A 27,804-nucleotide genomic window follows, 5' to 3' on the forward strand; every position below is an offset into this window, starting at 1 on the left:
TTTAAATGATGATTTCAGAAAAAATTGTCAAATACAAAAATATCAAGTTTTTTAAAGAATCAATCCATTTTTAGAAATCGTTTTAATGAAAATGTTTTCAATGAAAGAAAAGCAACCTAAATTTCTTTTTATTTTGTATTTATTTTATATAATTGTATGATGTTAAATATTATTAAATTTAAAGTGAATACCTAGGAATTTCAACTTGTCCTGGGTAAGTAAAATTTTTACATAACTTGGCAAGTTTAAATGCTATGGCAAGTAGCTATTTCAAGTTGTCATTAGGCTAATTCTATCTCTAATCCAATTAAAGCACTCCTATCCATTCACACACATTATGCAAAACCAACTTTTTCTTTAATGATAATGTGTTACTAACATTGGGTACAACTTACAAGTGGGATTCACCAAATACAGGAGAGATAATTACCACTAAAATATTGAATCTTGTGATAGGTACTAGACAAGAATATAGGCCCTAATGAAACAATTATAATGACAAGTGGTTACCATCACATTCGTTGAATTAGTTAAATTATTATCAGTTTTCAATGTAGTTAATTTGATTATTAGTTTAATAATAATCAAATAAATAATTAAAATTTATAAATAATTAATAAAATTATAAATTCATTTAATCGGTTTAATTGTCAATTTTCACCTTAATTTTAGAGTTTTTATCAGATTTAAAAAATTTCACTCAGTAAACAATTCAATCCCTTTATTCGAATCGATTTGATTTTAGCAATACCAGCCTCTTATTTTACAAAATTTAATTTCAAGGATTTCAAATTATCAAAATATCTTAAATGAGCATGCCTAATACTGTTTATAAGAATTGATGAAAGAAGGTTTTGTAATTCAATATCAATGTTTTAAAAGTGGCCGAATCGCTGTTGTATTTTAGTTTATTCAGTATGATTCAACAATTGTTAAATAAAAATAAAAATTTATAAAAGAGACGAAATTTTAGTAAACAGTTGAATCGATACGTTTTTGTTTCTATTATCGATTTTTTATTGATTTATAACAATTTACTTTATTTTCCATTACCAATTCAATCTATTCAATTATCTAATTTGTTTTAATTACTTACCATTCATCCTGCTATTTGACCAAACATATTGCTTTTTCCAAAGATAGATTTAAAGCAATTGGAAGTAATGAATGAAATTCATTAAGTTACAAGTGTTTTCTCACAATAAATATATTAATTAAACTTACAATAACATAATTTTATTGTGAAGCTTTAATTCATTAACATTGCTTTTGACTGAATAAAATTCATATTTATTTTTCTTAATTTTATTTCTTTAATCTATTGCAATACTTTTAGATCTTTAAAATTATTTATTTTAATTACTATTGCATTCAATATTGTTGAAAACATTTCTAGAAATAATTGTAATGGTCTTTGCTATTGTAAAGACTTGAAAGTTATCATTAATGACCAAAAACTTACAACAAAAAATATATTTATTATCATATATTTTTCAAATAGAGAAGAAAATTTGGCATTGTAAAACCAACTAAATTACTAAAAAATTGTCATCTTTTAAAAAATTATGGGATTAGGCCACTTTTTTGAAAAATTATGAAACTAGGTCAATTTTATAAAAAATTATAATCCACTTATACCTTGTTTCTACACAATGTGAGATTACTTACTCTTTTAACTAACAACATGAGATTAAGAGCTACAATTAATTTTTAAAATTTAAAACTATTATACAAACATTATCGTTATAAAAAAAGTCCAATAAAGAAAGAAAGACAAACTTACATGTAACATCCCATGTTCAATTTAGATGTTAAGACCAACTCTAGATGTTACATCAAAGCGTTTAAGAGAAAAGTAACATTTAAGTAATTTAAAATTCAATCAACAAGAGGAATGAGTTTATAACTCAATATGTGTAACATGTATAAAAACAAATCAACAGTATAAATGTAGTAGCGATTTCCCACATTGCAGATACAGAATCAGAAACAGATGTTACTCAGTATATTCACATAGTTCAAATAAAAATACGAAATAGATCAGACGTACATACAGAACAGAATCAAATGCAATTTCCTACCCCCATTTGTTACACACCATCTCCGACTATCCCAACACACTGCATAGGGTATCAAGTACCCATCCAACCTTACACAACAATTAGTGTCGGTATGACACATTTCAGAATAATTACAGACTGTCTGTTAAAACAGTATGGGATAAATCACCAGAATCAGATATAGATTGTGGCTTAGCCACTTAATTTGGCAGATTATTAAACTGCCAACATTCATTCTTTATATCATTCCCACTCAATACAGATACAATTTATAGATATCAATAATGCACATACAATTTTTCACATATAAGTCATAGTCAAATAATACAAATCATTATCATTTAATAGTTATCGCATTAATTACACGTACAGGTAATCGATTATTCAACCTCATAATATTGGATATGAATTTATACTACCTAATTCAGAGCATACAAACCTTATGGAAGGCCTACTTTTGATTCGAATGACGCTTATGACCCTAGGAAAAAATTCAGTACTTTGGCCCACACACCCGTGTGGATTCACACGACCTGAGTGTCTAGCCCGTATGGTCCACACAACCGTATGGCTCAAAACAGTGAGTTACACGGTCTGACACACTGCTAAGCAAACGCCCGTGTGACTCGCAACATCTCACATGGCCAGGAACATGCTCGTGTCCTTGGCCTGTGTGACCCTAAATCCTAAACAGTGAGTTACACGGCTTGGACATACGCTCGTGTCCCTAGCCCTTATGCACCCAATTTAAAAACAGTGAGTTACACGGCCTGCCACATAGCCTTACACACGGTCGTGTGGTGTCGGAAGCCACGTTTTTTGGCACTCAAAACTTACAAAATCCCGGGTTTTCGTTACACACTCGATACAATTTTGGCGTAGAAGTAGTAGAGAAGACCTTGACTTCTAAAAGCAACCATCAATTGTCCAATTACACAACTTCTTCGAATTACAAGGCTAAATAAACCATTAACAGAACATGTCAAAAACTTCGACGCAAACCTAACTCAAAAACTAAACACCCACCATCGTACGAACAGTAATATGCGAAATTAACTCCATGGAGGGATGATGTCGTCACGATCCTTGCCTAAAAGAAACCAATTGAAACTTAAACCAAAAAATTCAAGCAGTGAAGCAAACTTATTTCAACAAAATGAACAACAAATACCGACAAACATTCCCATCAACTTACACAATTAATCTTACAAGCAAAGACACCAGAAGATGGAGTTTTCCTGTTGTAACAGTAGCAAGATATGGCAACACACAAGGAACGCAAGAAAAGAAGGAGAGAGAAAAATAAGAAAAAGAAAGAAGAGAGGAAGAATGAGGAAAGATATGTAAAAAAAAAAAATACTCGATTAACTTTCAAAATAAAAACTAATTACTATAACAAATTAAAAACAAAAATATTTCCTTATTGCTTGTATAGAGACTCAAACATAAAACCAAAGCGTATACAAAAGCTTAACTATTGAACTAACAGCCTCATTCTTAACATAGATTAACGTATAAGTAATTTTAAGTCGAGAGTTTAAAGGTAAGAGTTAAATTAATATAAATAGAGAGATTTCAAAAAAATTACTCGAACCCCAATCTCAAACATATAAACAAAGTCTTTAATCAAAGATACAAAGGCTTAATTATTGCTAAAATTTAATTAAAAATTTTCAAATTTTTGGAGCGATACATTACACATATAGTAACATATAATATTTTATATATAGATATTAAGATTTTGACTATAATTATCTCTATTTAGAACTCTAAGCTAAATAGAAATAAATTTAATCTATATTAAATCTATTAAACCGGTCCATCTATATAAAAATTTTCTATATAATTTAGATGTAAAATATACTAAACTAGAAAATAAAAATGAAGTCAATAACATTAGTAATATTATATTAATATAGAATATACTAATCGAATGAATATAACGTAAAATATAATATAATATAAAAGAAATATAATTAAGATATAAAAAATTAATATATAGATAAAGAAAATATATATATAAATAATTTTTATAATATAATGAATTTTATATTTGTAAGTTTGTCTTTCTCTTTTATTGGACTTTTTTATAACAATAATATTTGTATAGGAGTATATAATATTTTATTTTGTTAGAGTTTAATGTTATACAAAGTTTGGTCTTTAATTTTTAAAAATTAAGTGTAACATTTAATCTTATGTTGTTAGTTGAAAGAGTAAATAATCTCACATTATTTAGGAACAAGTTGTAAATGGATTATGAGTCTATATATATCCATATCTCACATCTCACATTGTTTAAGAAAACAAGACAAATGACACGAGGTTTATATAAAGACATGTTTTGTAAGTTTTATTTTTATATTAATAGGTGGAACCAAAAATAAAAAAAATATTAGTATTTCTAATGAAAGCGTTTTACGCAAATCACCTAAAAACAATTCTAATAATTTTTCTGTAAAATTGGCCTAGTTCCATAATTTTTCTATAAAATTAACTTAATCTCGTATTTAAAAAAATGACCTAACCCAATAATTTTAAAACCGATATTTTTAGTAATTTAATATCTTAATATACCCATCTTGTTACTTATAATATCATTAATTAGTTTGCTATATATTTAACATTTATTATACCTCTATCTAGAATACTTTTAGCTTTACTAACATACACCGACGTATGTTCAAGTCAACTTTCTATAAAATGATAACCCTTTATCCACTTTGAGAAGCATTAGCTAGTCTTTAGACCCTTACAAGTACACCAAGTGCTATTCACCTCAATATGCTATGTACAAAGGGAGGTGTGCCTTTTTATTTATAAGCCAAGCTTCTTACATCCCACCCTTATAATGAATATAAATAGATGATCAAAATTATTCCAAAATTTTAACTTTTAAATTCTTAAAAAAATTATATTTTTTTATTAATGGATCATATCATATAAATTAAATTCGTATAAAACTATTCTTATTCTATTTAACTTTAATTAGAATAGAGTTTTTCAACTATTAAATAGATGTAGCCAATCTCTTCTTGTATTACTCGTTTTTCAATATTAGTAAATCTCTCCAATTCTACTCGTAATTTTTTCCAAATTGATTTTTACGTAAAATCAATGTATTCTTATTTTATTTTCTTATTACTTTACAATCGTTCTATTATTATTAACAACGTTTATTATATCACCAACTTTAAAGTCTAGTCCTCCTAGCTCCAACTTCAACCCATACACTGTAGCAAAATATTATTTTGCTAAATATTAAAAATCCTGTCTATTTTGTTAAATATTTTCTCAGTTTAATGTATAGGGAAAAACACATTTACATTCATCATCAATTAACAACTAAACTTAGATAATGTGCATAATTTGTTAGTAAAGTAACAAAAAAAAACTTTGAGGTAATTAGATATTTTCTTTAAAGTTTAATTATACTTCCAAGATTTTATAAAATCTTTAAAACATTAAAATTAGAATAATAAAAATACTGATCATAAATTTAGCATTGGATAAGAGATTCAGATAATTAGAATTGAAATGTGATAATGCTTTACTAGTGGAGAAGATTTTAGTTGGTGGAGCCGTCGATAGTAGATTAGCAAAATTTCGCCTAATTTATTAACTGCTAAACCAAAATTGAAAGGTTCATATTCACCATGTTCCAAGAATTCAGAACGAAGTTGTGAATCACTTGACCAAGTATACTGTTATAAGTTTCATGAGATTACAATTGATTGAAGAGTCGCTACTTTTAGTAACAACCTAGTACTGGTTGATTATAACGGTTCTATGTTGTTTTAATTTGATTCTCATTTTGTAATCACTTAATACTGATTTATTCTACCAAAAAAAATTGTGTTATTGAGTAATATTAATTTTTACATAACACAGTTATTTATATAAATTATGATTTTATACAACACAATTAGGGTGAATTTGGATGGATGGTTCATTTAGTGTAAAGGCAGCAATGACAGTGATATTATATATTATAACAATACTAAAGTGTGAGACAAAAAGTAAATTAAACATATCTCACCGTTGAACCAAACCTACTCTTAGTTAAAATATTATAACTTTTCAATGCAATTGTTGTTAATTAAAAAAATATTTTAGAAAATATATAATATTAAAATATTAATAAAAATGATATATTTGTGTTAGAAACCTCAAAATTAGTAGACCTTAGCAACCTTTGGTTATAATATAATTTTCATAATAACAATTATACCCCAAGGGCGAAGCCTGTGAGAAGTTACAATGAACCCCTTGCATTGTTCATCATCAAAGAAGAGGCAACTCCGCCGCGTCTTTTTTCTAACTAACCACTCTTTTTTTAAACGTGGACGGACGTGATATCCTCCTCAGCTCCTGATCAACGGTTAGAAAATCAGTCAACTTAAGAGGACTCATCTCGACCTTTTTTCTTTCTTAATCAACTCATTAAAGACCCCTAGTTGGTCATTCTTGACTCTCCTCTTTTTAGCACACTTGATAGTTCCATTCGGTGAATATATTTGGAAGGTGTAGGGACTAAATTAAATTAATTTTTATATTATTAAAAGAATAAATTTAGTACTTATAATGTTAAAAATAATAAAATAAAATAGAATTAATATTTATTGTTGACAAAATAATTTATCATTTAACAAGTTTATATTTTAAAAGTTATTTATTTATTTATAATTTTATGGTTGAAATATGTGGCTTGAAGTTGAATTGTAAACGGGGGCGTAACCAATTAGGGATAAGTAGGGACCTTGAACCTCTTTGGCTCAATACGAAAATTGATCTATTTAATAATTAAATAGATGAACTAATTTGATTTGGTCTTAGAAGGACTTTGTAAGTATATTCACGTAATTAAATTCATGAGAGCCAGGTGTCAGAAAAAGAGAGGTCTGTCGTTTGTGTTGACGAGGTTGCCGTTTCACGTTATCGTTCCCTCCCTCCCGCCCTCTCTCTCACGGGTCTCTATTTAAAGGCAACGAGACTCCCCTCTTTCAAACACTCCATAACTATTAAGTTAAAAGCTTTTGCAGTTTTGCCATAGATATAAGAGTTTGATTTTTTATAAGAAAAAAAAATGGCTAAGCTTTTCTCCACTTTGGTTGTCAATGGAATCTTTAACGCTATCTCCAGGTACCATTAATATAAGTTATTTTCATTTGCATTCCAGGGCTCTGTTTTTTTAACAAAGATTTAATGATGTTGTTGGGTTCTTGTTTTGTTCAGACGAGGATATTCGGCGGCGGCATCAGCGTCACGAGGTGTTGTTTCGAGTGGAGTAAGTGGAGGAGCGGCAAGCAACGCTGCGGTGGCGAAGCAAGCAAGGGAAGAGACAAAAGAGAAGGTTTCGTGGGTTCCGGACCCGGTTACCGGATGTTATAGACCAGAGAACAGTGGGAACGAGATTGATGTCGCCGAGCTCAGAGCCGTGTTGTTGAAGAAGAACTAAATATGTTATTAAGTACACCAAACGATAAAATCGTTAATAATACAATGGATTGACGAAGCTGTGTCCGTGACTCTGTTCCGATTTTATCTGCCGGAGGCGGTGTCTGAAACGAAGAATGTTATATGCTGCACTATTCTTTGTATACAACGACATAGATTTGATGCTGTAATATTTTTTCTTCACTTCCGAACCAAGTAGTAACAAATTAGTACTAATTATTTATGATAATCTTATTTTTAATCGAATTTTATATTTATTAAAATTATATTATCGTGAAAATTAACTACAAAATTATTGTTGGATACAAATAATTTTCAAAAATAATTTATGTTAGTAATTTAAACTTCATTAATATCATGTTTTATTCTATTTTCAATAGTTGCGGATAAAAATTAGATATAGTAATTTAAATAATTTATTTTTAACAAAACATCACTTAATTAAAATAAATTAACATCGTTAGGAGGATAATATGTTTTAAGGCAGTCAAACCCAAATCTTCTTATAGTAGTAATAATATTCATGTTAATCAAGTTAAGACTTAATCGACAATTAATTTAAAGACTCAATCGACTTGAATACTTATTTTTTAAGTATCTTATTAACGTTGTTAACTTTTATACTATCGACCAATAAAAACATGACATATGTCTTAAAAATTAAAAATAATATATATTTCATATGCTTTTTATTTAAAAAACAATATTTTATTTCACATAAATATTTGGACTTGCAACTTGCAAGCAATTGAATCCTTAGAGGCAATTTTTCCATGCGGGCCGGACCCTTCAATGGAGTATAATCAGATATAGCGGATATCAGATGTAACGGCCCAAAAATATAGGCTGCATTGAAATCAATGGACTTCAGCTTTGAACGGAATTTCACCATTTTCCCTAACAAAACCCTACATTTCTCCCCCTTAAGGCCATTTGTTCTTTCAGCAGCGCCGCCCACCCCCTTCCCCCCGAAGCAGCAGTGATCACCGGCAATGGTATCTCCAGCTTCTCCAAATCCCTAACATCAATCAATCTCTTTCTGTCTCTTTAAGTTTTCAACAAAACTTTGGTTGCAATTTCAGGGTATCGATTTGGTCGCCGGCGGAAAGAGCAAGAAGACAAAGAGAACTGCTCCGAAGTCCGATGACATCTACCTCAAGCTCCTCGTCAAGGTTCCCGCGCTTTCTCCAGTCGTTTCATCTTATTTTCTTCTGTTTAATGGAGAAATTTTTTGAATTTCTTTTTGAACGTATGTATTGGATCTACGGCCAGCTTTACAGGTTTCTAGTAAGGAGGACTGGGAGCAAATTCAATGCCGTGATTTTGAAGCGGCTTTTCATGAGCAAAGTCAACAAACCGCCGTTGTCTCTATCCAGATTGATTCAATACATGAAGGGCAAGGTAATTTTCTCTTTTAGAAAAAATGATTGTTTTTTTTTCATATGACGAGAGATTGATGTTTTTATTGGTTTGATCAATCAGGAGGATAAGATCGCTGTGGTAGTTGGGACCGTCACCGATGATATTCGAGTGTATGAAGTTCCGGCACTGAAAGTTACTGCATTAAGGTTCACTGAGACCGCGAGGGCAAGGATCGAGAAGGCCGGTGGGGAATGTTTAACGTTTGACCAGCTTGCTCTTCGAGCACCTCTTGGGCAGAACACGGTATATGCTTCATCTTCCAAATCTTTTTTTTTTTTTTGTACTTCAGTTAGCTTCCACCATTGTTTTTTTGGGTAGAAACGTTTTGGCTTGTGTTTTTTGCTAGCTTTTGGTAGGTAATAGATATGATAAAACCTGACTCAGAACCAAAAATGTTTCGAGATTCGGCATCCTAGTTCGAGAGAGAAGATAAACATTTTAAAGCTCTTCATGCAGCTATATGATTGTATCAATTCATGTTCTAGTTTAAGGGTAGCAGAATCATTAGTTTGAGCATACATGTTGCCCGTATTGTGTGTCCGTATCCGTGCTTATTGAGCTTTAATCAAAATTCTTGAGCTGATAAGCATTTCCTACTGCAACTGTTATTTGTTTCTTTCATTTGTCATTTATTGTGATCTCCGTATAGATATATTTATTAACTCATTTTTGATGATTTAGTTGTAAAGGCAGTCCTTTTGCTTTTACACTGTTTATAAATTGTTTCATGTCCGTGTTATCCTTATTATGTGTCTGTGTTCATGCTTCCTATGTTGGGCTCAACTTAAATCGTTTTCTTTTACTTACGAATTTTTAAATGTTCGATTTTATAATTAACCGTAATGATTAGAAGGCTTGAAAAACATTTTCAGAAGCTCCCTTATGAAATGTTTGGATTTTTAAAGATTACCCGTGTTTCTCTTTTTGTTGGCAACCTAATACTATGCTGCTCTGGCATTTCATTTTCTAGAAGCATTTATGTTTGATACATTTTCAGACACGGGTAGGGAGGTACAATCCTTCAAATACATGGAAAAATGTAGAAAAAAGTTAAGCATGTATAGGATATAACACTCGAGTCTGAGTAACCTAGCTCTAATTATGGGGTTTATGAAAAGGAAATGCATTTGCTAACTTATCAATATTGTGGAATGATAAAAATGGACTGAGATTCTAAGGTTGAAATATACCATGCAGGTTCTCCTCCGAGGTCCAAAGAATGCTCGTGAAGCTGTGAAGCACTTCGGACCAGCTCCTGGTGTGCCGCACAGCCACACCAAGCCCTACGTGCGGTCAAATGGAAGGAAATTCGAGAGAGCTAGAGGAAGAAGGAACAGCAAAGGCTTCAGGGTTTGAGTTCACCACTATCAACCTATCATCACCGGAATGGGTATTTTCCCTTTTTTTTTTTTTTTTTAGTGTGATTGAACATGTTTTTCTTTTTTGGATATCCATCCATTGTTTCCATTTTTAGAATTAAATATGAGAGATTATGTTGCCCATTGTTGCTTTGAATCATGTTAGGATCAGCTAATATAATGGTAACTTGACTTGGAATCTTAGATGATTTGCAAGTATTTTGCAGATTGTTTTCATCTGGGTATAATCAATTTGATCTCAAGCAAGTTGATTTATTGAGCAAGTCGATTTTTGCTTTATGCGTAACTTGTGGATTTAATTTTTTTTTCTTCTTTTTCAATTTGACATTTTTAGTCTTTCTACTTGCGTCGTGATTTAAAATTTCAATCATAATTGTCAAATCCATTAACTAAAATGATGTTACATTTTCATGATTATCATGCGGAAATAGCAATCTAACATAATATTAAACATCTGATAATAATATGTTTTGTAGTGTGATTAAATATATCAATAATACAATCGGCAAATAAAATTTTACCCTTATCATTTAAAAAAATATTACAAAAATCCATTAAGATAAATTCTGATTTTTTAAAAAATAAAAAAAGTGCTTTTGTTACAAGTTGTGCAATAATATATTTAATTAATGAATTTTATGTAGTTGATATTATTAAAAGGAAAAAATTCCGAAATAGACCGTAATATAAATATAAATGGTATTAAAAAATAAATAAAAACATTTTAATAATAAAAAGAATGAAAATACTTTTAATACCTTGATGAGTCTCTAGGCCTTGTATTTGGGATGGCAGTTGGATTTAGGGTATGCAGTTTTTGTAAAAAGAAATGTTTTAAAAATAATAATTAAAATATTCGGAATCAAAAATATTATATAAAAAAATCTACAATATACAAATAAGATATATTCAAATCTGCAGTATCCATTAGGATCCGATAAATCAGAAAACAATAAATTTAGGGGTCAAACCCATCAACAACGGATCGAATTCATAGCGATCGAGTGGCTACGCGCATATCTTTGAATCTTACCATCAAAACATTGTTTCTTGAATTTGTTTTATTACCACATCATTTTTAGATATCATTGGAGCTTCGTGCACTTAAAGTAGTGACTTTGAATTGTTGTTTAAAAGAAGAAAAATCACACTATTGTTTTTTTTTCATTATTTAGAAACACAAAGTTACGAACTCAAATTTTACAACATTCCGAATAAAAAGCCCAGAAGGAGAAAGAGGGCAAAAACTATTAGGAGACAACAACAATGAGGCTTGTCATAAATAATGTTGTATTGTTTGTAGGTATTTTCTGTCTTTACCTCTCCTTTTCACCGCCGATAAATGCTGCCGATGGGAACAACCCGTTACTTGCGCACGCTTGCGAGAAGGTGAAGGCGAAAGACCTTTGCATCTCGAGCCTCATGGCAGAACATGCCAGCAAAAGTGCTGACTTAGCCACGCTCGCCTTGATATCGATCAAGGTGGCGTCGAATAATGGCACGAACACATCTTTCTATATCAAGAAGACACTTGACACACAGAAACTGGAGCCGGCAGTGGAGCAGAACTTCCAGGATTGTGAAGATAATTACATATCGGCAACACAGCAGCTCGATGGCGCGGTATCGTCGCTGGTGTCGAAGAACTACAAGGATACAAAAATGTTTTTGGAATCGGCCATTGATGACGCGATCACTTGCGACAACGGGTTGAGGAAAATGCCTGGGAATCAATTGGAGTTGCCTCATAGAAATAACATGTTTCGACAACTATGTATCAATGCGTTGGACGTAGTTCTATTCTTGACGTCTTCTTAAATGTATATCAATCTAGCTACTTAAATGCAATAATTGTACGAACTGATTAAATTAAAATTTAAGGTGGTATCTATTCTGTTAGAATAAGATCTCATTTATGAATCTATTCAGCATCTTCGGAAATTTTCTTTTTAAGTAACTCATCAAAGTTTGAAGGCTCACTCGATACTTGAGAGGGTCTAGACAAAAATATTAAATCCAAAAAATAAGTTTACAAAAAAATTAGGCTTGCCTAAAATATAAGTCGGGATTGGGCTTAGGTTCAAAATTTTAAGGTTCTGAGTCTGACTCGGCTCATTTTCTAAATTTCTAATATATTATATTATGTTATTTTTAAATATTATGTAATTTATAATACATAAAATTAAATATAAAGTAGTATATAATAATTAATTTTAACCTTAAAAATGTTTATTTGCCTATATATAATATTTTAATAAATGTTAATAAATGTCTTTCAAAAATTTTAAGATATAAAATTATATAAATGATTAAATATTGGATTAAATATAAATATAATTTTTCTTTAGAAATTTTAAAATTAATATGAATGGGCTTAGAATGAATTTGATTAAAATATTGATAAATATAGACAAACATAAGAAAAATTTTAGATTTATATTTTATATTGAGTTAAACTTGAATAAATATAAAAATTTAATATCATACTTAAACTAGACTTGATTCAACCATCAACATTGCGAAATTCAAATTTATTTTCAAAACTCACAACAATATTATCCCTTTTATAACTCCGATAAATAAAACATTTTTCATCTGTTATTTACCATAGGAAAAAAATAATTCGGTGACATCGAAGAAAAAATTAACATAAATTAATTTAATTGGTTTGTATTATGAAATAAATATCAAAGAGAACAGTACAAGACAACAACTCTGAATTTTATTGATTAATAGGAATATTTATAAATGCGTATTCAAGTCTATATTTATATATAGATAAGAAGTATAAATGCAATAAGAATCTACTTTTAATTAATATTAGAGTACTAAAATAGATCAAACTTATCTTTTATCTTAATGAGTATTCACTTATTAACAAAATATTTATAACATTCTCCATTGGATGTTTGGTAGATAATGTGCTTCGTTAAAACCTTATTAAGATAAAAATCATATGGGAAAAAAAATGCTAGGAAAGGAAAAAGAATACACATATCTATAATATGTATAACATGTTGCCTAATTAAAAACCTTACTAGAAGAATCTAGTGGGACAAAACTTTCGTTAAGGGAAAAGAGTAAAACGTGTATTTACTCTCTCTCATGACAATATCACGTAATATCTTATATTCTACGTATTCAATCTCGAATACTAGCTTTTTAAATGATTACTTGAATGGATTTGCTAAATGTTTATATCTTCATTCTTCTGAAAGTTACGAGTGAGCAAGATTTTTTTTGGGAAATATATTTTGATTTCTTCAAGAGTTCTAACAATAATTATAACATATTTTTATCATAATCCTTCTATAAAAATACATATAAGTATTTTGTATCATATAATCTTCCTTCAACTACTATTCAAGAAGTCAAATTTACCACATATGTTCAAATTATTTCAATTCATATAAATGTTTACGCAAACATATTGAACAATTTTTCGAGAATTTTTATATGCTTCCAGTATTCTAAATCCTTCAATGATTTTAATATAAATTTCCACTATATAATGATTCATATAAAAGTCTACAACAACAAACATTAGATGCATGCCAAATTTTCATTAACCGCTAAACTAATAAGATATCTAAATGTCATTTCATCCACCACAAAATATTATATCCTTTTATAATCAATACTAGGACTTAGTGAAAAACTTTATTTTTCTTATCATGTTTTCGTAAAACTACACATTTGTACCCTTACTAACTTTATACCTTTAGATGTTTGGACGAATAGTTCAAAAAATTCCAAAATTTAATTCTACTTTCATTGTGTCTTTTCATTTTGTCCAATCTATTCCATGTTTATATTTCTCAATAAATTTATTCAATATCCTCTTTTTTTCCCATTATTATCTGTAACACCCTACACCTGAACTGATCGTCAGGTCCAAGATATGAGATGTCACATTCATTGCTGAAGCAACTACAATTTTCATTTCAATATTCAAAAGACAAATCATGCAAACGTTTAAGTTCTAAAACTTTTATTAACATTAATTATTCATATTTGGGTTATAAGTAGGCTTACGAAAGATTTTATGAAACTTCAGTAACAAATGAGTGACTAATATGTAAAAAAATCAATATAGGGGTATTGTCGCGACATTGAGAGCAATACTTTTAGTCGCGACTTCAATAGGGCTGAGTTGTGGCCATGAAGATGGTAACTTGATATCGCAATTTCAACAGGGGAATGTTGCGACATTGATGGCAAAGGGTTTAGTGTCAACTTTAACAGGAGAATATTGCAACTTTGATGACATGGACATGATGGCGCGACATCATTCTCAACATTTCAAACACCTAATAATGCAAAATCCCAAGCACATACTTAATCATTAAAGTTTCAAGCATCACAACCATTTACTTAGTATGCAATCAACCTTTTAATTTCAATTCATAGCATCACATAACTTGGATAAGTAAACATATCATTATACCATCAACTTAATACACCTACTTACTATCAACATATATGATCATATTTAAGTATAACATTTCCAACCATAAGTACTAAAATGACAACTTAAACCTAAGGACCAACTTAAATATTAGATACATGCCACTTGCTATTAATATAACAAAATTGTACAAACTTGTTGAGTTGAGAGTTGAGTCTAGATGCTATTGATCACTTTGAAACTTTGAGGTCTACAATACCTGCACATAGAAATAAACAAAAGCGTATACTGAGCAATAGGGCTCAGTGGTCCTAATATTATTTAAAGCATTAATCACATACAAGCAAAAATACCAAGTACATATATATGAAATCCAAATACTAATTATATCACAAATTCATTTATTGTCTCATAAACTAAACATCATTCTTCAAACTTTTTAACATATCATATTCAACATTCAATCTCTTTACTATCATATCTCATTACATGATTGTTATAACATATTACAATAACCATTCTATTTTCTCAATTATCATCTCGAATGTAACACCCCTCACTTGGTTTGATCGCTGGACTCGAATTATGGAATGTTACTACAGTTATCGAAGAAAACCGCATACAATTCATAGCATTTAATTCATTCCATTACTGATTCATGACATAATTCCATGGATATTATGTAATACAATCAAAATCGGGATTCAATCGAGCTTACAAAAGCTCTTAAGTTGTCCCGAGCCTGAAGAAGGATCAAACTGTAAACTTTTCAAAGTATGAGCATAGCTATCAATACTGTTTTTAGCTTCGATGTTCATAAAGTCAATTCAAAATCATAAGGTATCGATACTTGGATCAATATATCGATACCTTACCCTAGTATCAATACCAAATTGTAGGGATGAGCAAAATTCGATTCGACTAAAAAAATCGAAAAAATAACAAATTTAACAATATTAACAATTGAACAGAAATTTAAAATATAAAAAATAAAGACACTAAATTCTTAAAAATATAAATAAAAAAATTAAACTCCAAAATTTAAAAAAGGAAAGATATATTTTAACTTAAATAGTTAAATGTGATACATTGCAAAGATTGTGATAAAAAGTCATCGATTAAGAATTTTAATTGAATATTTCAATAAATTATAGACGAACCACGTTTTAATACAATAAAGTACAGTATTGTAATTTGCATTATCCGAGTGAACTTTCCTTTGAATAATAGTGATGCATTATCCACATGGCCTTCACTTTTGACCCCTACCAATATCATAAATTCATAATTGACCCTCCTCTATATAAAGTCAATGTTTTTATATTTATAGTCAACTATACATAAAATCTATAATTAAATTGAATATTTAAAAATTAAAAATTCAATTAAGATGGTATATTTATAGTTTAACCCTTCTAAAATTGTATTCATACAATGATAAATTTAGATTTTGACAATTCAATTTTGATTCAATTTTTTTTTTTTTTTTTGGTTTTGCCCATGATCGACGCTTATCTCAAATTCGATCATTGGGTATATTCAATTATGTGTATATATATTTGAAAATTTTTATAATAATCGTGTTTAAAATATGGGTGATTATTTGATAATTATGCTTAAAATATTATGTCCATATAAAATTTGACATATTAAAAAAGTTTTGTCGTATAAAATTGGCTTAATTGCAAAATTAACCTCAAACTATAGCCATTTTTTCATTTTGCCTCCAATTGTGGAGCCATTGCAGCTTGCATGGAATAGGTTGTGATTAACAAGGAAACTTGTAATTCAAATTGTCCATCTCGAATTAATGTTTAATAACAATTTTATTTAAATTGAATTATGAAATTGATAAATATTAATATGTAAATAATTTTTATTTTTTATAATAAATACTGATTTGAATTTTTTTTGGATTGGATCAAAGAAGGATGCCAATGAACAAATTGAAAATCTTGGGAGAAGATCTTATATATAGAAAAGTCTAGATAATACATTTTCTTTTCCTAAAATTATTTTAAAAATAAAACATATAATCATTTTTTAAATTTGAATTATAATATATATATATAATATCAAAGTGTATTGCAGCTGCATTACGACTTTTAGATATTATTCATTTTTATATAGATTTAATAATTTATGGGTAAACTATAAAAATAGTCACTTTTGTTTGTTTCAGGTTACATTTTAGTCACTTATGTTTGAAATGTTACGTTTTAGCCACTTATGTTATTATTTTGTTACGAAATGATCACTCTTCCGCTAAGTTCCTTTATCTCCCTAACAGTAATCCTACCTGGCAGTCCAACTAGATTTTAAGTGCCAACTTGGATTTCCTAATGGGATGAGAAAAGATTTTTATTAAATAAATTTAATTAATTAAAATTTTAAACCCTAAATCTTAGTTAAAAAACCATTCATCTCCCCTTTTTTTTGTTTTCTTTTTTAATTGATTAAAAAAGCTATTATCATCAAAAATAATTTATTCACGTACGAAAACAAAAGAGGATTCAATGGAGGGTCCAAGTATGTCTTCTTCACCAACAAATTTATGTTCTAAAACTTAAAATGAAGTGGTTGTCGACAAATAAGAAGATGGTAATCATTTTTGTTCCTAATCATTGTATTTTTCAATTCTTCATGTTCTTGAATAATTAGTTTCTCAATCGATTTTTTTTATCTGAATCGGCTTGTTTGTTCACAATCCCTTTGTGGATATCAATTTTTTCTGATTTGAAATTCTTTTAGTTGTTAATATTCATATCAAGAATTTTAGTTTAGGGTTTTCATTAAACAATAAAAAATCCAATCTTTTGTTTTTCAGTATTGAATAAAAGAGATAAAGAAATGCAAAGAAGACATACCTGAACCCTCCATTGAATCCATCTTTATGAAGTAGTCAATTTGATTTCAACTATTTTGATCTTAATAATAGTTTTTTCAATCAAATGAAAAAAAAAACCATTGAAAAAAAGAAGAGGCTGAAGAAAAATTAAAAAGAGGAGATGAACAGATTTTTTAGTTAAGGTTTAGGTTTAAAAATTTTAATTAATTAAAATTTTTAATTAAAAATCTATTTTCATCCCATTTAGAAATCCAAGTTGGCATCTAAAATCTAGTTGGACTGTCACGTAGGATTACCGTTAGAGAGATAACGAAACTTAACGGTAGAGTGATCATTTTGTAACAAAATAGTAACATAAGTGACTAAAACGTAACATTTCAAACATAAGTGACTAAAATATAACCTGAGGCAAACAAAAGTGACTATTTTTGTAGATTACCCATAATTTATATATTCATATTGTTTTTACATGAATTTATGCGTTATAATATCATATTCATATTATTTTTATGTCATGTAACCTTTTATATAATATTTTAATTATTTTTGTATTATTTTCGTACTATATAATAAATTAATAAAAATGTTGTTTTGTAGGTCTACAATTATGTCATCAAATATTAGTGTAAACAAAAGGAAAAGAAAGATCGGAAAATAGACCAAGGAAGGGCATTAACGTCAATTCCAACGTATGGAAACGTGTTTTTACGATGAAGCTGTCCGATTGAGTAAAATTCCACTCACCTAACAACATACAATGGAAAAGAAGGAAAAAAAAATAAAAAACCACAATTAATAAAAATTAGATTATAATAAACTCAAGATGAAAATAAGTAATTAATAAATTTGTAAGAAATTTATAGAAATATTAAATATCTTTTAGTTAAAATGATAAAATTGAGAAAGTAAAGTTAATAATATTCTGGCTTCGAATTTTATTATTTTTTATGTATCTCTTAAATTTTGTATAAATAAAAAAACATAATATTATATGTTGGATACAATTAGACCTGTTCATAGGCCAAGCCACGAAGGTCCGTCTAAAAAGTAGGAGGGTTTGTGTAAAAATATAGGTTCAAAAAATGAGTTTAGGTGAAAAATAAGGCCCATTTAGAAAATAGGCTAGGCCTCGGGTAAGACTTTTTTTGGCCTGAGCTTGGCCCGAATATGAAAACAAAAAAAATTTGCTTTCTTTTTACTGTTTTTTACTATTTTCTTGTTATTTTTTTTACTATTTTGCTACCATTTCATAATTATGTTGCTACTATTTTGTTGTTATTATTTGGATATTGTATAACTCTTATTTTATTGTTAATTTTTACTATTTTTCACATTTGCTTGTTAAGTTACATTTATCTTAGTGTTATTTAAGTATACATATTTTTTAATTTATTTTCAATTGGTTGGGAAATATTTATTTTAATATTTTTAGTATTTTTGATATATTATATATTTTTAAAAATTATATAAAAAATAATATCTGGTGGTGAAATTTGAGCACTGGGCTTAGCAAACAGGCTTAAAATTTTTGTTGGGCCATGAACACCTCTAGGTGCAATGGTGAGACATATTGTATTTCAAAAGAGAAAGACGTGTTCAAATCTCAGAGACGATATTATTAGGAGGGGACGTCAAAACTCCGAACATAAACAATAAAACAGATCTGAATGATAAAAAAACTTAAAAACACCGTTAATAATTAGAAAAATAATTAAAATACTTAATTCACGAAATTTCCACTTAAAAATTTAATAAGACAAGTTTAAAATAATAAATAGTAGAAAGATTTAAAACTATATACATTTGAATTCTTTTTAATTGTAATCATAAATATTACATTTAAATAATTATAAAGAAAATTAATTATTACGATCCAAAAATACTTAAAAATATATATACAAATTTAAATAAGCACAAATAGTACAATTAAACCAAAATAAATCTGAATTGAAGTGGAATTTACTGATAGGACACTTGAGAAGGGCTTAATTAGTTATAATAAAAATATAAAAGTTGAATTAAGTAAAATTATAAAAGTTACGGTCTATTTTAATAATTTAACCAAAAAGGAAAAGAAGGAAATATCTGAAAGAGAAGGGTATATTTGTGTGGCTTCAATATCTCTCTCTAGATTATCTCTTGTATTCACCTCCTCGCTTCAAATCCATCGCTTATTACTCCAATTTTCCATCTCCAATTCGAAATTTCGAATGATAAATTCCTCGAAATTCCTTTCTCTTTCCCTTTATCTTTGATTCTTTTTTTTTTCCTGATGATTGTTGATTGAGTTACTGTTTTAATGCTTAGTTCGATTCAATGAGATTACTCTGCTGTTGTAGACATGGCCTTTGCTCCTTCTTTATCCGGTACCTTTTCAGTTACTTAATTTTTTCATTTATTTTTATGTTTTTGATTTTCTAATTCTCTCCGATGAACTTTGTTTCTATAAGAAATGTTGGAAAATTTAACGAAATTTTAGTTCTCGGCTGTTTAAATATGTTTGAATTTCGACTGTTCGTTTCTTCGTTAAATTTCGAATTTGTTCAAATTTGAAGCTACCGAAGAAACTGTGTGATGAAATTAAGTCTACATCTTTTTTAACTCCGATTTTATTTGTGTGTTCACTGATTTCTTTCTTTCCTTTTTTTTTTTTTTTTTGCCTTGTTTCGTTTGGTTGCAGTTTCTGTGGAATGTGTGAATATATGTAAGTTTATGAAAGGTGAAGGAAGTGGAAGGTATGACTGTAGCATGCTTTCGTGTGCTTGGAAAGCTCCAAGAGTCTTAACTGGATTCCTTGCAAGCACGGCTAATCCTTCTCATTCTTCCCCTTTTGGTTACGCTCGCCATGGGAGAAGAAATCGGATCAAACCAGTGAGTTTATTTCAGTTTTTCCCTCTTAGTGTTTATTGGATTCCTAGAGTTTCTCAGTTTTTCAAGATATATCTTACATTGGCTATGATATTTGATTGAGTTTATTGTATTTAGGGCATTTTTTAGCTGACTTGATTTAATTATGATTGATGTTTTGGTTTGATAGTATTGCTTTTGATTTTTGTTATCTGCTTTCTAATCAGATTGCGAACTGGTATATAGGAAGGGTAGTTAATGTTAGGTTGACAAACATGAAACGTTTTGCTGAGTTTAGATACTGCAAGTTGGTGTATTTCTTGAGTGCGTGGAATTATTCAAAAGTTCCTTGCTGATATATGAATTTTGAACTTGGACTGTTTTAGATTAAGGTGTAGAATATATGTACAAAGAAATGGACATGCAATTTTTTCCAACTCCTTTAGGTGAAATATTATCTTTTGATAGAATTGCAATGCCTTATGTATGACTTTTATACAAAGGCATTGGTTGTTCCTAATTTTGGGCTGGTTGAATCTTGTGTTTTTGCCAGGCTCTTGATGTAGGAGGATGGTGTTCAACGGATGTTACTGAGTTTATACTGCTTGGGAAACTCTACAGATCAAGAGTGCTTCATGTTGGTTGTAAAAAATGGTTGTTGTGTAGTTCATCATCATTCTCTTCAGATACCTCTAATGATATTTCCCCTGAAAGTTTGTGGGAGGTAAAATTGCTGTTACCAAACCTCCTGTCAATGACAATATTGATTATTCTGCAAGCAAGGCTATTACTATAATATCTTCAAACTTATACTGGTTATTTTTATAATTGCATTAGGGCCTGAAGCCTGCCATATCATACCTTTCATCTAGTGAGCTGGAGTTGGTCCATAATGCTCTTAAGGTAAGGCCTTCAGTTTGCCAAAAGTTTTACCATGTTCTTTCCGGGATTATCTCTTTGACTTATATCTATAAGTTGTTTTTTGTTTGATACAGCTAGCTTTTGAGGCACATGATGGTCAAAAGAGACGGAGTGGAGAACCGTTCATCATTCATCCAGTTGAAGTTGCACGTATTCTTGGAGAACTTGTGAGTCAATTTGAAGTTTGCTCTCATTAAAAAATGGATTCTGCATGGGGATCTGAAGTCTTAAATTACCTCAACTATTGTTCTAGGAATTGGATTGGGAGTCTATTGCAGCCGGATTGCTTCATGACACAGTAGAAGATACAAATATTGTTACATTTCAGAGAATAGAGGAGGAGTTTGGTCCTATTGTACGTCGCATTGTAGAAGGAGAGACTAAGGTTCTTTGGTTATACTTTTATGAATATAAGTCATTATCCTTTAGCTCAATGCCATGTCAGACAAAACACTAGATAGTTTTAGCTCATTTTGGCATATTTTTTATCTTTTTTTCCTAATCAGGTGTCCAAATTGGGAAAGTTGAAGTATAAGAATGAAAATGATTCAGTACAAGATGTGAAAGCTGATGATCTGCAGCAGATGTTTCTAGCCATGACAGAGGAGGTGAATTTTTATTATTTGATGATGTTTTTATGGAATGTAATGTGCTAAACAAATGCTTTCCTTTTAGGTTCGCGTCATCATTGTCAAATTAGCTGACAGATTACATAATATGCGCACTCTTTCACATATGCCTCCACGTAAACAGGTTGGTGGTAAAGATGAACCTTAGCTAGAAATAGACCATTTAGTTATTCGTTTTGACTCTATTGTATTATTTCAGTCCAGCATTGCAATGGAGACATTGCAGGTCTTTGCTCCTTTGGCAAAATTGTTGGGGATGTATCAAATTAAGGTACATCCTTATGCACCTTTTTAAAAAAATTACAATTTCTATTTTATTCTCATGAATTCAAGATAATATTTGGTTTTAACACATCTGATTGTATTTTGTAGTCTGAACTTGAAAATTTATCCTTCATGTACACAAATCCTGAAGATTATGCCAAAGTGAAGAGAAGAATTGCAGACCTCTACAAAGAACATGAAAAAGAGCTCATGGAGGTAAACATTGTCCTCTTTTTGCAAAAATTATCTAGAAAGAGCTCAAAAAACATTATCAATTGATAATTGAAATAGTAATTAGACGTTGAAAGTCCATTTAATGAAGTGTCAAGTTTTAAGGTTCTTCAACTGATACCAAATCTATTTGGTTATGATTATCTTTTCTTTTTCTTTTCTGGGTACTAGGCAAACAAAATTTTGATGAAAAAGATTGAGAATGATCAATTCCTGGAACTTATGACTCTTAAAACTGAAATCCGTGCAGTGTGCAAGGAACCTTACAGGTGAAGCCATGAGTACTTTTCCCTGTGTTTTTGGTTGTTATTTATTTAGTTTTTGTCCTCATGGTTCACATGTCTAGAAGTTTTGGGGATTATTTCAAGCTGCATTTTATGCTTATCATCTAGAGTGAATGGGTTTATTAGGTTTGTCATTATGCAATGTTTCTTGCTGTACTTTCACTAATATTTGCATTAGCTGATTAAGTGGGGACCATGCACTAATTGGGTGTGCAGTAGAAAAGACCTACGACATGGTTTTAAGAAATTTTAGTGGGTGACAATGGGCGAAGTGCACATTAGACCTGAAGACAATTAGGTTGAGCGTGATTTAAGATATCGGTTTTAATTTCTATATTGAATGTGGTGTTCCTTTGAATAATTATAGCTAATTTTCCACTCCCCTGTGGCCTGCTTTTTTATGATGGTTTTTGAAGGCAGATGTTTGAATGATAATTTCCTTACATGCAATTTTTCTTCTTGGATCACAGTATGTACAAATCTGTGCTCAAATCTAAGGGTTCAATCAGTGAGGTTAACCAAATTGCCCAGGTCTGTTTTGATATTTCCTTGAACCATCTTGACATCTAACATGAAACTTTCTTATGGTTTTTTTTTTTTTTGCTTATTGACACATTGTTCCTCTTGGTTATAAACAGCTTCGTGTAATCATAAAACCAAAGCCATCGGTTGGAGTTGGGCCTTTGTGCAGTTCACAGCAGGTGACATTTTTTGCCAATACAAAAGTACGTAGTTGTCTAAGAATGCATATGTAGTTTGGTAACAAATGCATTTACTTCATGCAGATTTGCTACCATGTTCTTGGTTTGGTCCATGGTATTTGGACCCCTGTTCCTAGAGCTGTATGTATCCTTCTTTCTCCTCTATTTTGGTGTACTTTTGATGTTAGGTTATTGATAATTTGTGAAATATTGGTCCGTCTTTTGAACAGATGAAAGACTACATAGCAACACCAAAACCTAATGGCTATCAAAGTCTTCATACAAACGTAATTCCATTTTTGTATGAAAGCATGTTTCGCCTGGAAGTTCAGGTTCTTACATTCTCAATATTCCTTTCAGCTATTTCTAGAACAACTTTTTGCTAAGTTAAATTATTTGGAATAAAATTCTTAATGTGAGGATATCCTTAAGTTCTTTCAAAACAATTTTGAATCCTGGATGAATATTATAGTAATATCTTTTGAATCATTTATGTTAGTAATTTATAAAAAAATGAAAGTCCAAATAATGCTTATTGTAATTTAGTCTGTTCCTTTTTTGAAATAGGCAACATATTTTATTAAATTACTTTTGTTGGTTTCTGGCAGATTAGAACTGAAGAGATGGATTTGATAGCTGAGAGAGGCATTGCTGCTCATTATAGTGGGAGAGTCTTTGTTACTGGTCTAGTTGGGCATGCTGTGCCAAATGGTAGAAATTCAAGAGGGAAACTAGTTTGCCTTAACAATGCAAACATAGCACTCAGGGTATACCTAGTTTCCTTGACAAGTTGTCATTAGGAATACTCTTTAAAGGACTTCCTTCAGACCTTTTAAAGCCCCTGACAGGAATGCTAATTTTATGGATGAAGCTTTCTTTTTTCTCCAGGTTGGTTGGCTCAATGCAATTAGAGAATGGCAAGAGGAGTTCGTTGGCAACATGAGCTCTAGAGAATTTGTAGATACCATTACCAGAGATCTCTTATGCAGTCGTATCTTTGTCTTTACCCCAAGGGGAGAGGTATGATAATTCATAAAGCATAATTTGTACTTTTATTTCTGCTGAAATATTACCATAATTTTGTGGGAACTAGTGCTCTTATAAATATTTCTTGTGATGGGAAGATTAAAAATTTGCCTAGAGGGGCTACTGTTATTGATTATGCCTACATGATACACACCGACATTGGAAACAAAATGGTGGCGGCAAAGGTACTTTTGTATTGCATGTTGCTAATTTCTAATTCTAGTGTCAGCCTACAGCAAACTGCACCAATTCAATGCTTGACTTTCTCATTGCAGGTCAATGGTAATCTTGTTTCTCCTGCGCATGTGCTTGCCAATGCAGAAGTTGTGGAGATTATCACCTATAACGTTAGTATATATTGACCGTGGTTCAATGTCCATTTTGCTGAGCTTATAATAGAACATGCTTCCATGATAATATTTAAATTGTGGGACAACTCGTATTTCATATTCTCGATGATATAAATTTGTGTTTCTTTTTTTCAAAAATTTGAAACTAGCAGTTAGTGCACCGAATTCAGAGTACAGTTATAGGTCATTGGACCTAATATTGAAGAGATATTTACTATTTTGCCAGTTATGACAGAGTAGAAGATTTGGTTACAGATTGAACCACTTACAAAACTATAGTTATTGCTGTCGAATATTCTTATCTGCCTTCTCGGTTGCCTGCTATTCTAAATTGACCACGTTACAGTATTGATATTATAGTTCATTTGTGCACAAGCAATAACCCTGGTTCTTTCGTAATGTACATCTTTGCCTCTTGTTCCAGGCACTCTCAAGCAAATCAGCTTTTCAAAGGCATAAACAGTGGTTGCAACATGCTAAAACACGTAGTGCCAGGCACAAAATCATGAAAGTAGGTTGAATTGCATGGAGTATGAAACTGTGAATTATATATATATATATTATTTTCTCTTTAACCGTTGAGTCACTGACTGTCTAAATTTCTAATAATTAGTTCTTGAGGGAGCAAGCTGCACTGTCTGCTGTGGAAATAACAACAGATAGAGTAAATGACTTCATTGCTTATTCTGAAGAGGATAGTGAAATGGAAGACCTCTCGCATAGTTCCAGACAGAACAGACCTCTATGGGAGAAGATCCTGAAGAACATTGTGGATTTTTCAACCCCAGGAAGAAGTTCTGAAGATGCCTCGACGGCAAAAGATGGAAGTATTTGGGTCCCTAAGGTCAATGGGAAACATAACAAACAAGTACAGGATGTGGGTTTAAAGGCCAATGGCTACTTGTTTTCACTGGGCAATGGTGCTGCAAAAATGATACCTGCAAACAAACCACCTCACAAGGAGGTCTTGCCTGGTTTGGAAAGTTGGCAAGCCAGTAAAATTGCCTCGTGGCACAATCTTGAAGGACATTCTATCCAGTGGTTTTCTGTCGTTTGTATAGACCGACGAGGTAAATCTTTTGGCGATTGTGTTCAGGTTATTTTACACTTATTTGGTGGCATATTGATGCTAGTGACTTAGGAATTTGAATGACTAAAGTAGGACACATTTTGCTATGAAATAGCTACGGATCCAATGAGACTGTTGACTTAAAGCCCTTTAGTTAACTTGTTTCCTTTTTCTTTGGACTTAAAAGGAAACGTGGTTCATCCTACCAAGCTGTTCCCATAGACATTTGTCTTAGTCCATACTGCTCCGACTCTTCATTTTCCTATACCCATGTCAAGCACATACTTGGATATGGGTATATGGGGATATGATCCTCCAAGGATGCTCCACATACATTGAAAATTTACAAAGACTTGAACATACCTGCACTCACAGTCACACTTGAATTCGAATAACATATAGTCTTGGAACCTTGTTTATCGAGATCCAGCCAGGCATTTAAGGTCAATATGCTTTCATTTTTCGGCCATTGTAGGTTGAATTCGAATAACATATAGTCTTATTCATTTTATTTTTGCTAATTGCACATATGATTATAGGAATGATGGCTGAGGTCACAACAGCATTGGCAGCTGTAGGCATCACCATATGCGCCTGTGTGGTGAGTTGGTTTAAATTCAATGCCGATTATGTTAATAGTTTGATAGTTCCGTAACATCTTTACTTTCTTCTGTTTCAGGCTGAGATTGATAGAGGAAGGGGAATGGCAGTCATGTTATTTCATGTCGAAGCCAACCTTGAAATTTTGGTGCTGTATTCAGACCCACTTTGCTAATCCAATAATGCTTTAGAATGACATGAAATGAAGTACATACTGACACAAGGAATGGCTCGGTTCTGTTTCAGGTTAATGCATGTTCAAGGCTCGATCTAATCCTGGGCGTTCTGGGATGGTCTGTCGGTTGTAGTTGGCCGAGCACAATAGAAAACAACCAACTTCAGAATTGCTAATCCGGTAATTGAAGCAATAAATCCGACTAGTCGATCCAGCGGTCGCAAGCGCGGTATGAAAGTTTTGTCCCCCCATAGAGAGAGCTAAGGCCTAGTGTATTTACAGTAAGTTTTGGTATACTAGTCCATAATCTTGAAACGCTCATAAACAGAATAAAAGCAAGAGGCAAGAAGCTGAGTCTGGATAGATTCAAAACAGTGTATATATAAAGCAAAGATAAGGTTTATACTCTTGTAAAGATACTTAGGTTAAACACTTCCACAAGTTCCTTTTTTAGAAAAAATAAATATAAATAGCCATTTTTTTCTCATAGAAATAAATTATTTGTTGCAAATCATTTTGTATATAATTTTGATATTTCTTTTTAATATATGTTTTAAACAATTAATAGAGAGGCCATGATTCATCAATAAAATGAGATAAAAGGGTATTTAATACCCAAAGTATGCATGGTGGTGAGTAAGAATAAATTGACAGTTTTTAACAATAATTTTATTTTATTTCTCTTATTTAATGTTCTACTTTAAGCATAATAATGAACTTAGAGCTTTCCATTTTTCAACACCATTTTAGACTAATTTCAGTCATAATAATAATCGCTTAATTTAACCCCCATGTAAATTCAGCTTTAAAAATCATCCTTATAGATATTAAATATTTGTAGTCACTTTTCATATGGAAAGGTAAAATTTTATGAAGGTGATGTGTGAATAGAGTAAGAAAGTAAATTTTTGTACTAGAAAATTTTTTTGTCAGAAAATGACAAAAACAGTGGAAAACAACCCTAAACTCTCCATAACCATGCATTTTTTAGATGTGGGATTGTACTACTATAATAAATCTTCACAGTGCAAAACAATATTTGATAGTGTCTTAGAAATTTCAACCTTCAAGTTTTAACAATGATTAAGTCCAAACATAGTTGGAACTTAACCATAATCACAATCTTAGTCATC

The 27,804-nt window shown here is 30.5% G+C and overlaps 4 protein-coding genes across 5 annotated transcripts; all 4 read left to right on the forward strand.

Annotated features, from left to right (window-relative positions):
- The first annotated feature begins 7,040 nt into the window (after positions 1-7,040).
- LOC108469411 (protein SENESCENCE-ASSOCIATED GENE 21, mitochondrial-like) lies at positions 7,041-7,780 on the forward strand. The gene is made up of 2 exons (XM_017770297.2): positions 7,041-7,202; positions 7,296-7,780. The coding sequence occupies exons 1-2, from the start codon at positions 7,147-7,149 to the stop codon at positions 7,516-7,518; spliced, it is 279 nt and encodes a 92-aa protein (XP_017625786.1). The 5' UTR covers positions 7,041-7,146; the 3' UTR covers positions 7,519-7,780.
- A 578-nt stretch (positions 7,781-8,358) lies between these two features.
- On the forward strand, positions 8,359-10,581 carry LOC108467942 (60S ribosomal protein L18-2-like). Its single transcript, XM_017768772.2, has 5 exons — positions 8,359-8,512; positions 8,600-8,689; positions 8,790-8,918; positions 9,000-9,182; positions 10,137-10,581. The coding sequence occupies exons 1-5, from the start codon at positions 8,510-8,512 to the stop codon at positions 10,293-10,295; spliced, it is 564 nt and encodes a 187-aa protein (XP_017624261.1). The 5' UTR covers positions 8,359-8,509; the 3' UTR covers positions 10,296-10,581.
- A 1,003-nt stretch (positions 10,582-11,584) lies between these two features.
- On the forward strand, positions 11,585-12,136 carry LOC108468599 (putative invertase inhibitor). Its single transcript, XM_017769480.1, has one exon. The coding sequence runs from the start codon at positions 11,585-11,587 to the stop codon at positions 12,134-12,136; it is 552 nt and encodes a 183-aa protein (XP_017624969.1).
- Positions 12,137-19,656: 7,520 nt separating this feature from the next.
- On the forward strand, positions 19,657-27,168 carry LOC108470278 (putative GTP diphosphokinase RSH1, chloroplastic). Of its 2 annotated transcripts, XM_017771575.2 has the most exons (24): positions 19,657-19,940; positions 20,255-20,445; positions 20,975-21,145; positions 21,259-21,324; positions 21,417-21,509; positions 21,596-21,727; positions 21,849-21,950; positions 22,018-22,095; positions 22,171-22,242; positions 22,344-22,451; positions 22,638-22,735; positions 23,221-23,281; positions 23,389-23,451; positions 23,536-23,592; positions 23,682-23,783; positions 24,060-24,218; positions 24,340-24,471; positions 24,576-24,662; positions 24,753-24,824; positions 25,252-25,338; positions 25,441-25,897; positions 26,436-26,497; positions 26,576-26,644; positions 26,743-27,168. In XM_017771575.2, exons 1-24 carry the CDS (start codon positions 19,916-19,918, stop codon positions 26,845-26,847), a joined length of 2,649 nt encoding a protein of 882 aa, XP_017627064.1. In that variant the 5' UTR covers positions 19,657-19,915; the 3' UTR covers positions 26,848-27,168. The 2 variants fall into 2 exon arrangements, with proteins under 2 accessions (XP_017627064.1, XP_052887863.1); XM_053031903.1 differs by lacking the exons at positions 26,436-26,497; positions 26,576-26,644; positions 26,743-27,168 and adding an exon at positions 26,084-26,337.
- The last annotated feature ends 636 nt before the right edge of the window (positions 27,169-27,804 follow it).

Source organism: Gossypium arboreum, chromosome 8 (genome assembly GCF_025698485.1).
Source record: "Gossypium arboreum isolate Shixiya-1 chromosome 8, ASM2569848v2, whole genome shotgun sequence".
Lineage (NCBI taxonomy): Eukaryota > Viridiplantae > Streptophyta > Magnoliopsida > Malvales > Malvaceae > Gossypium > Gossypium arboreum.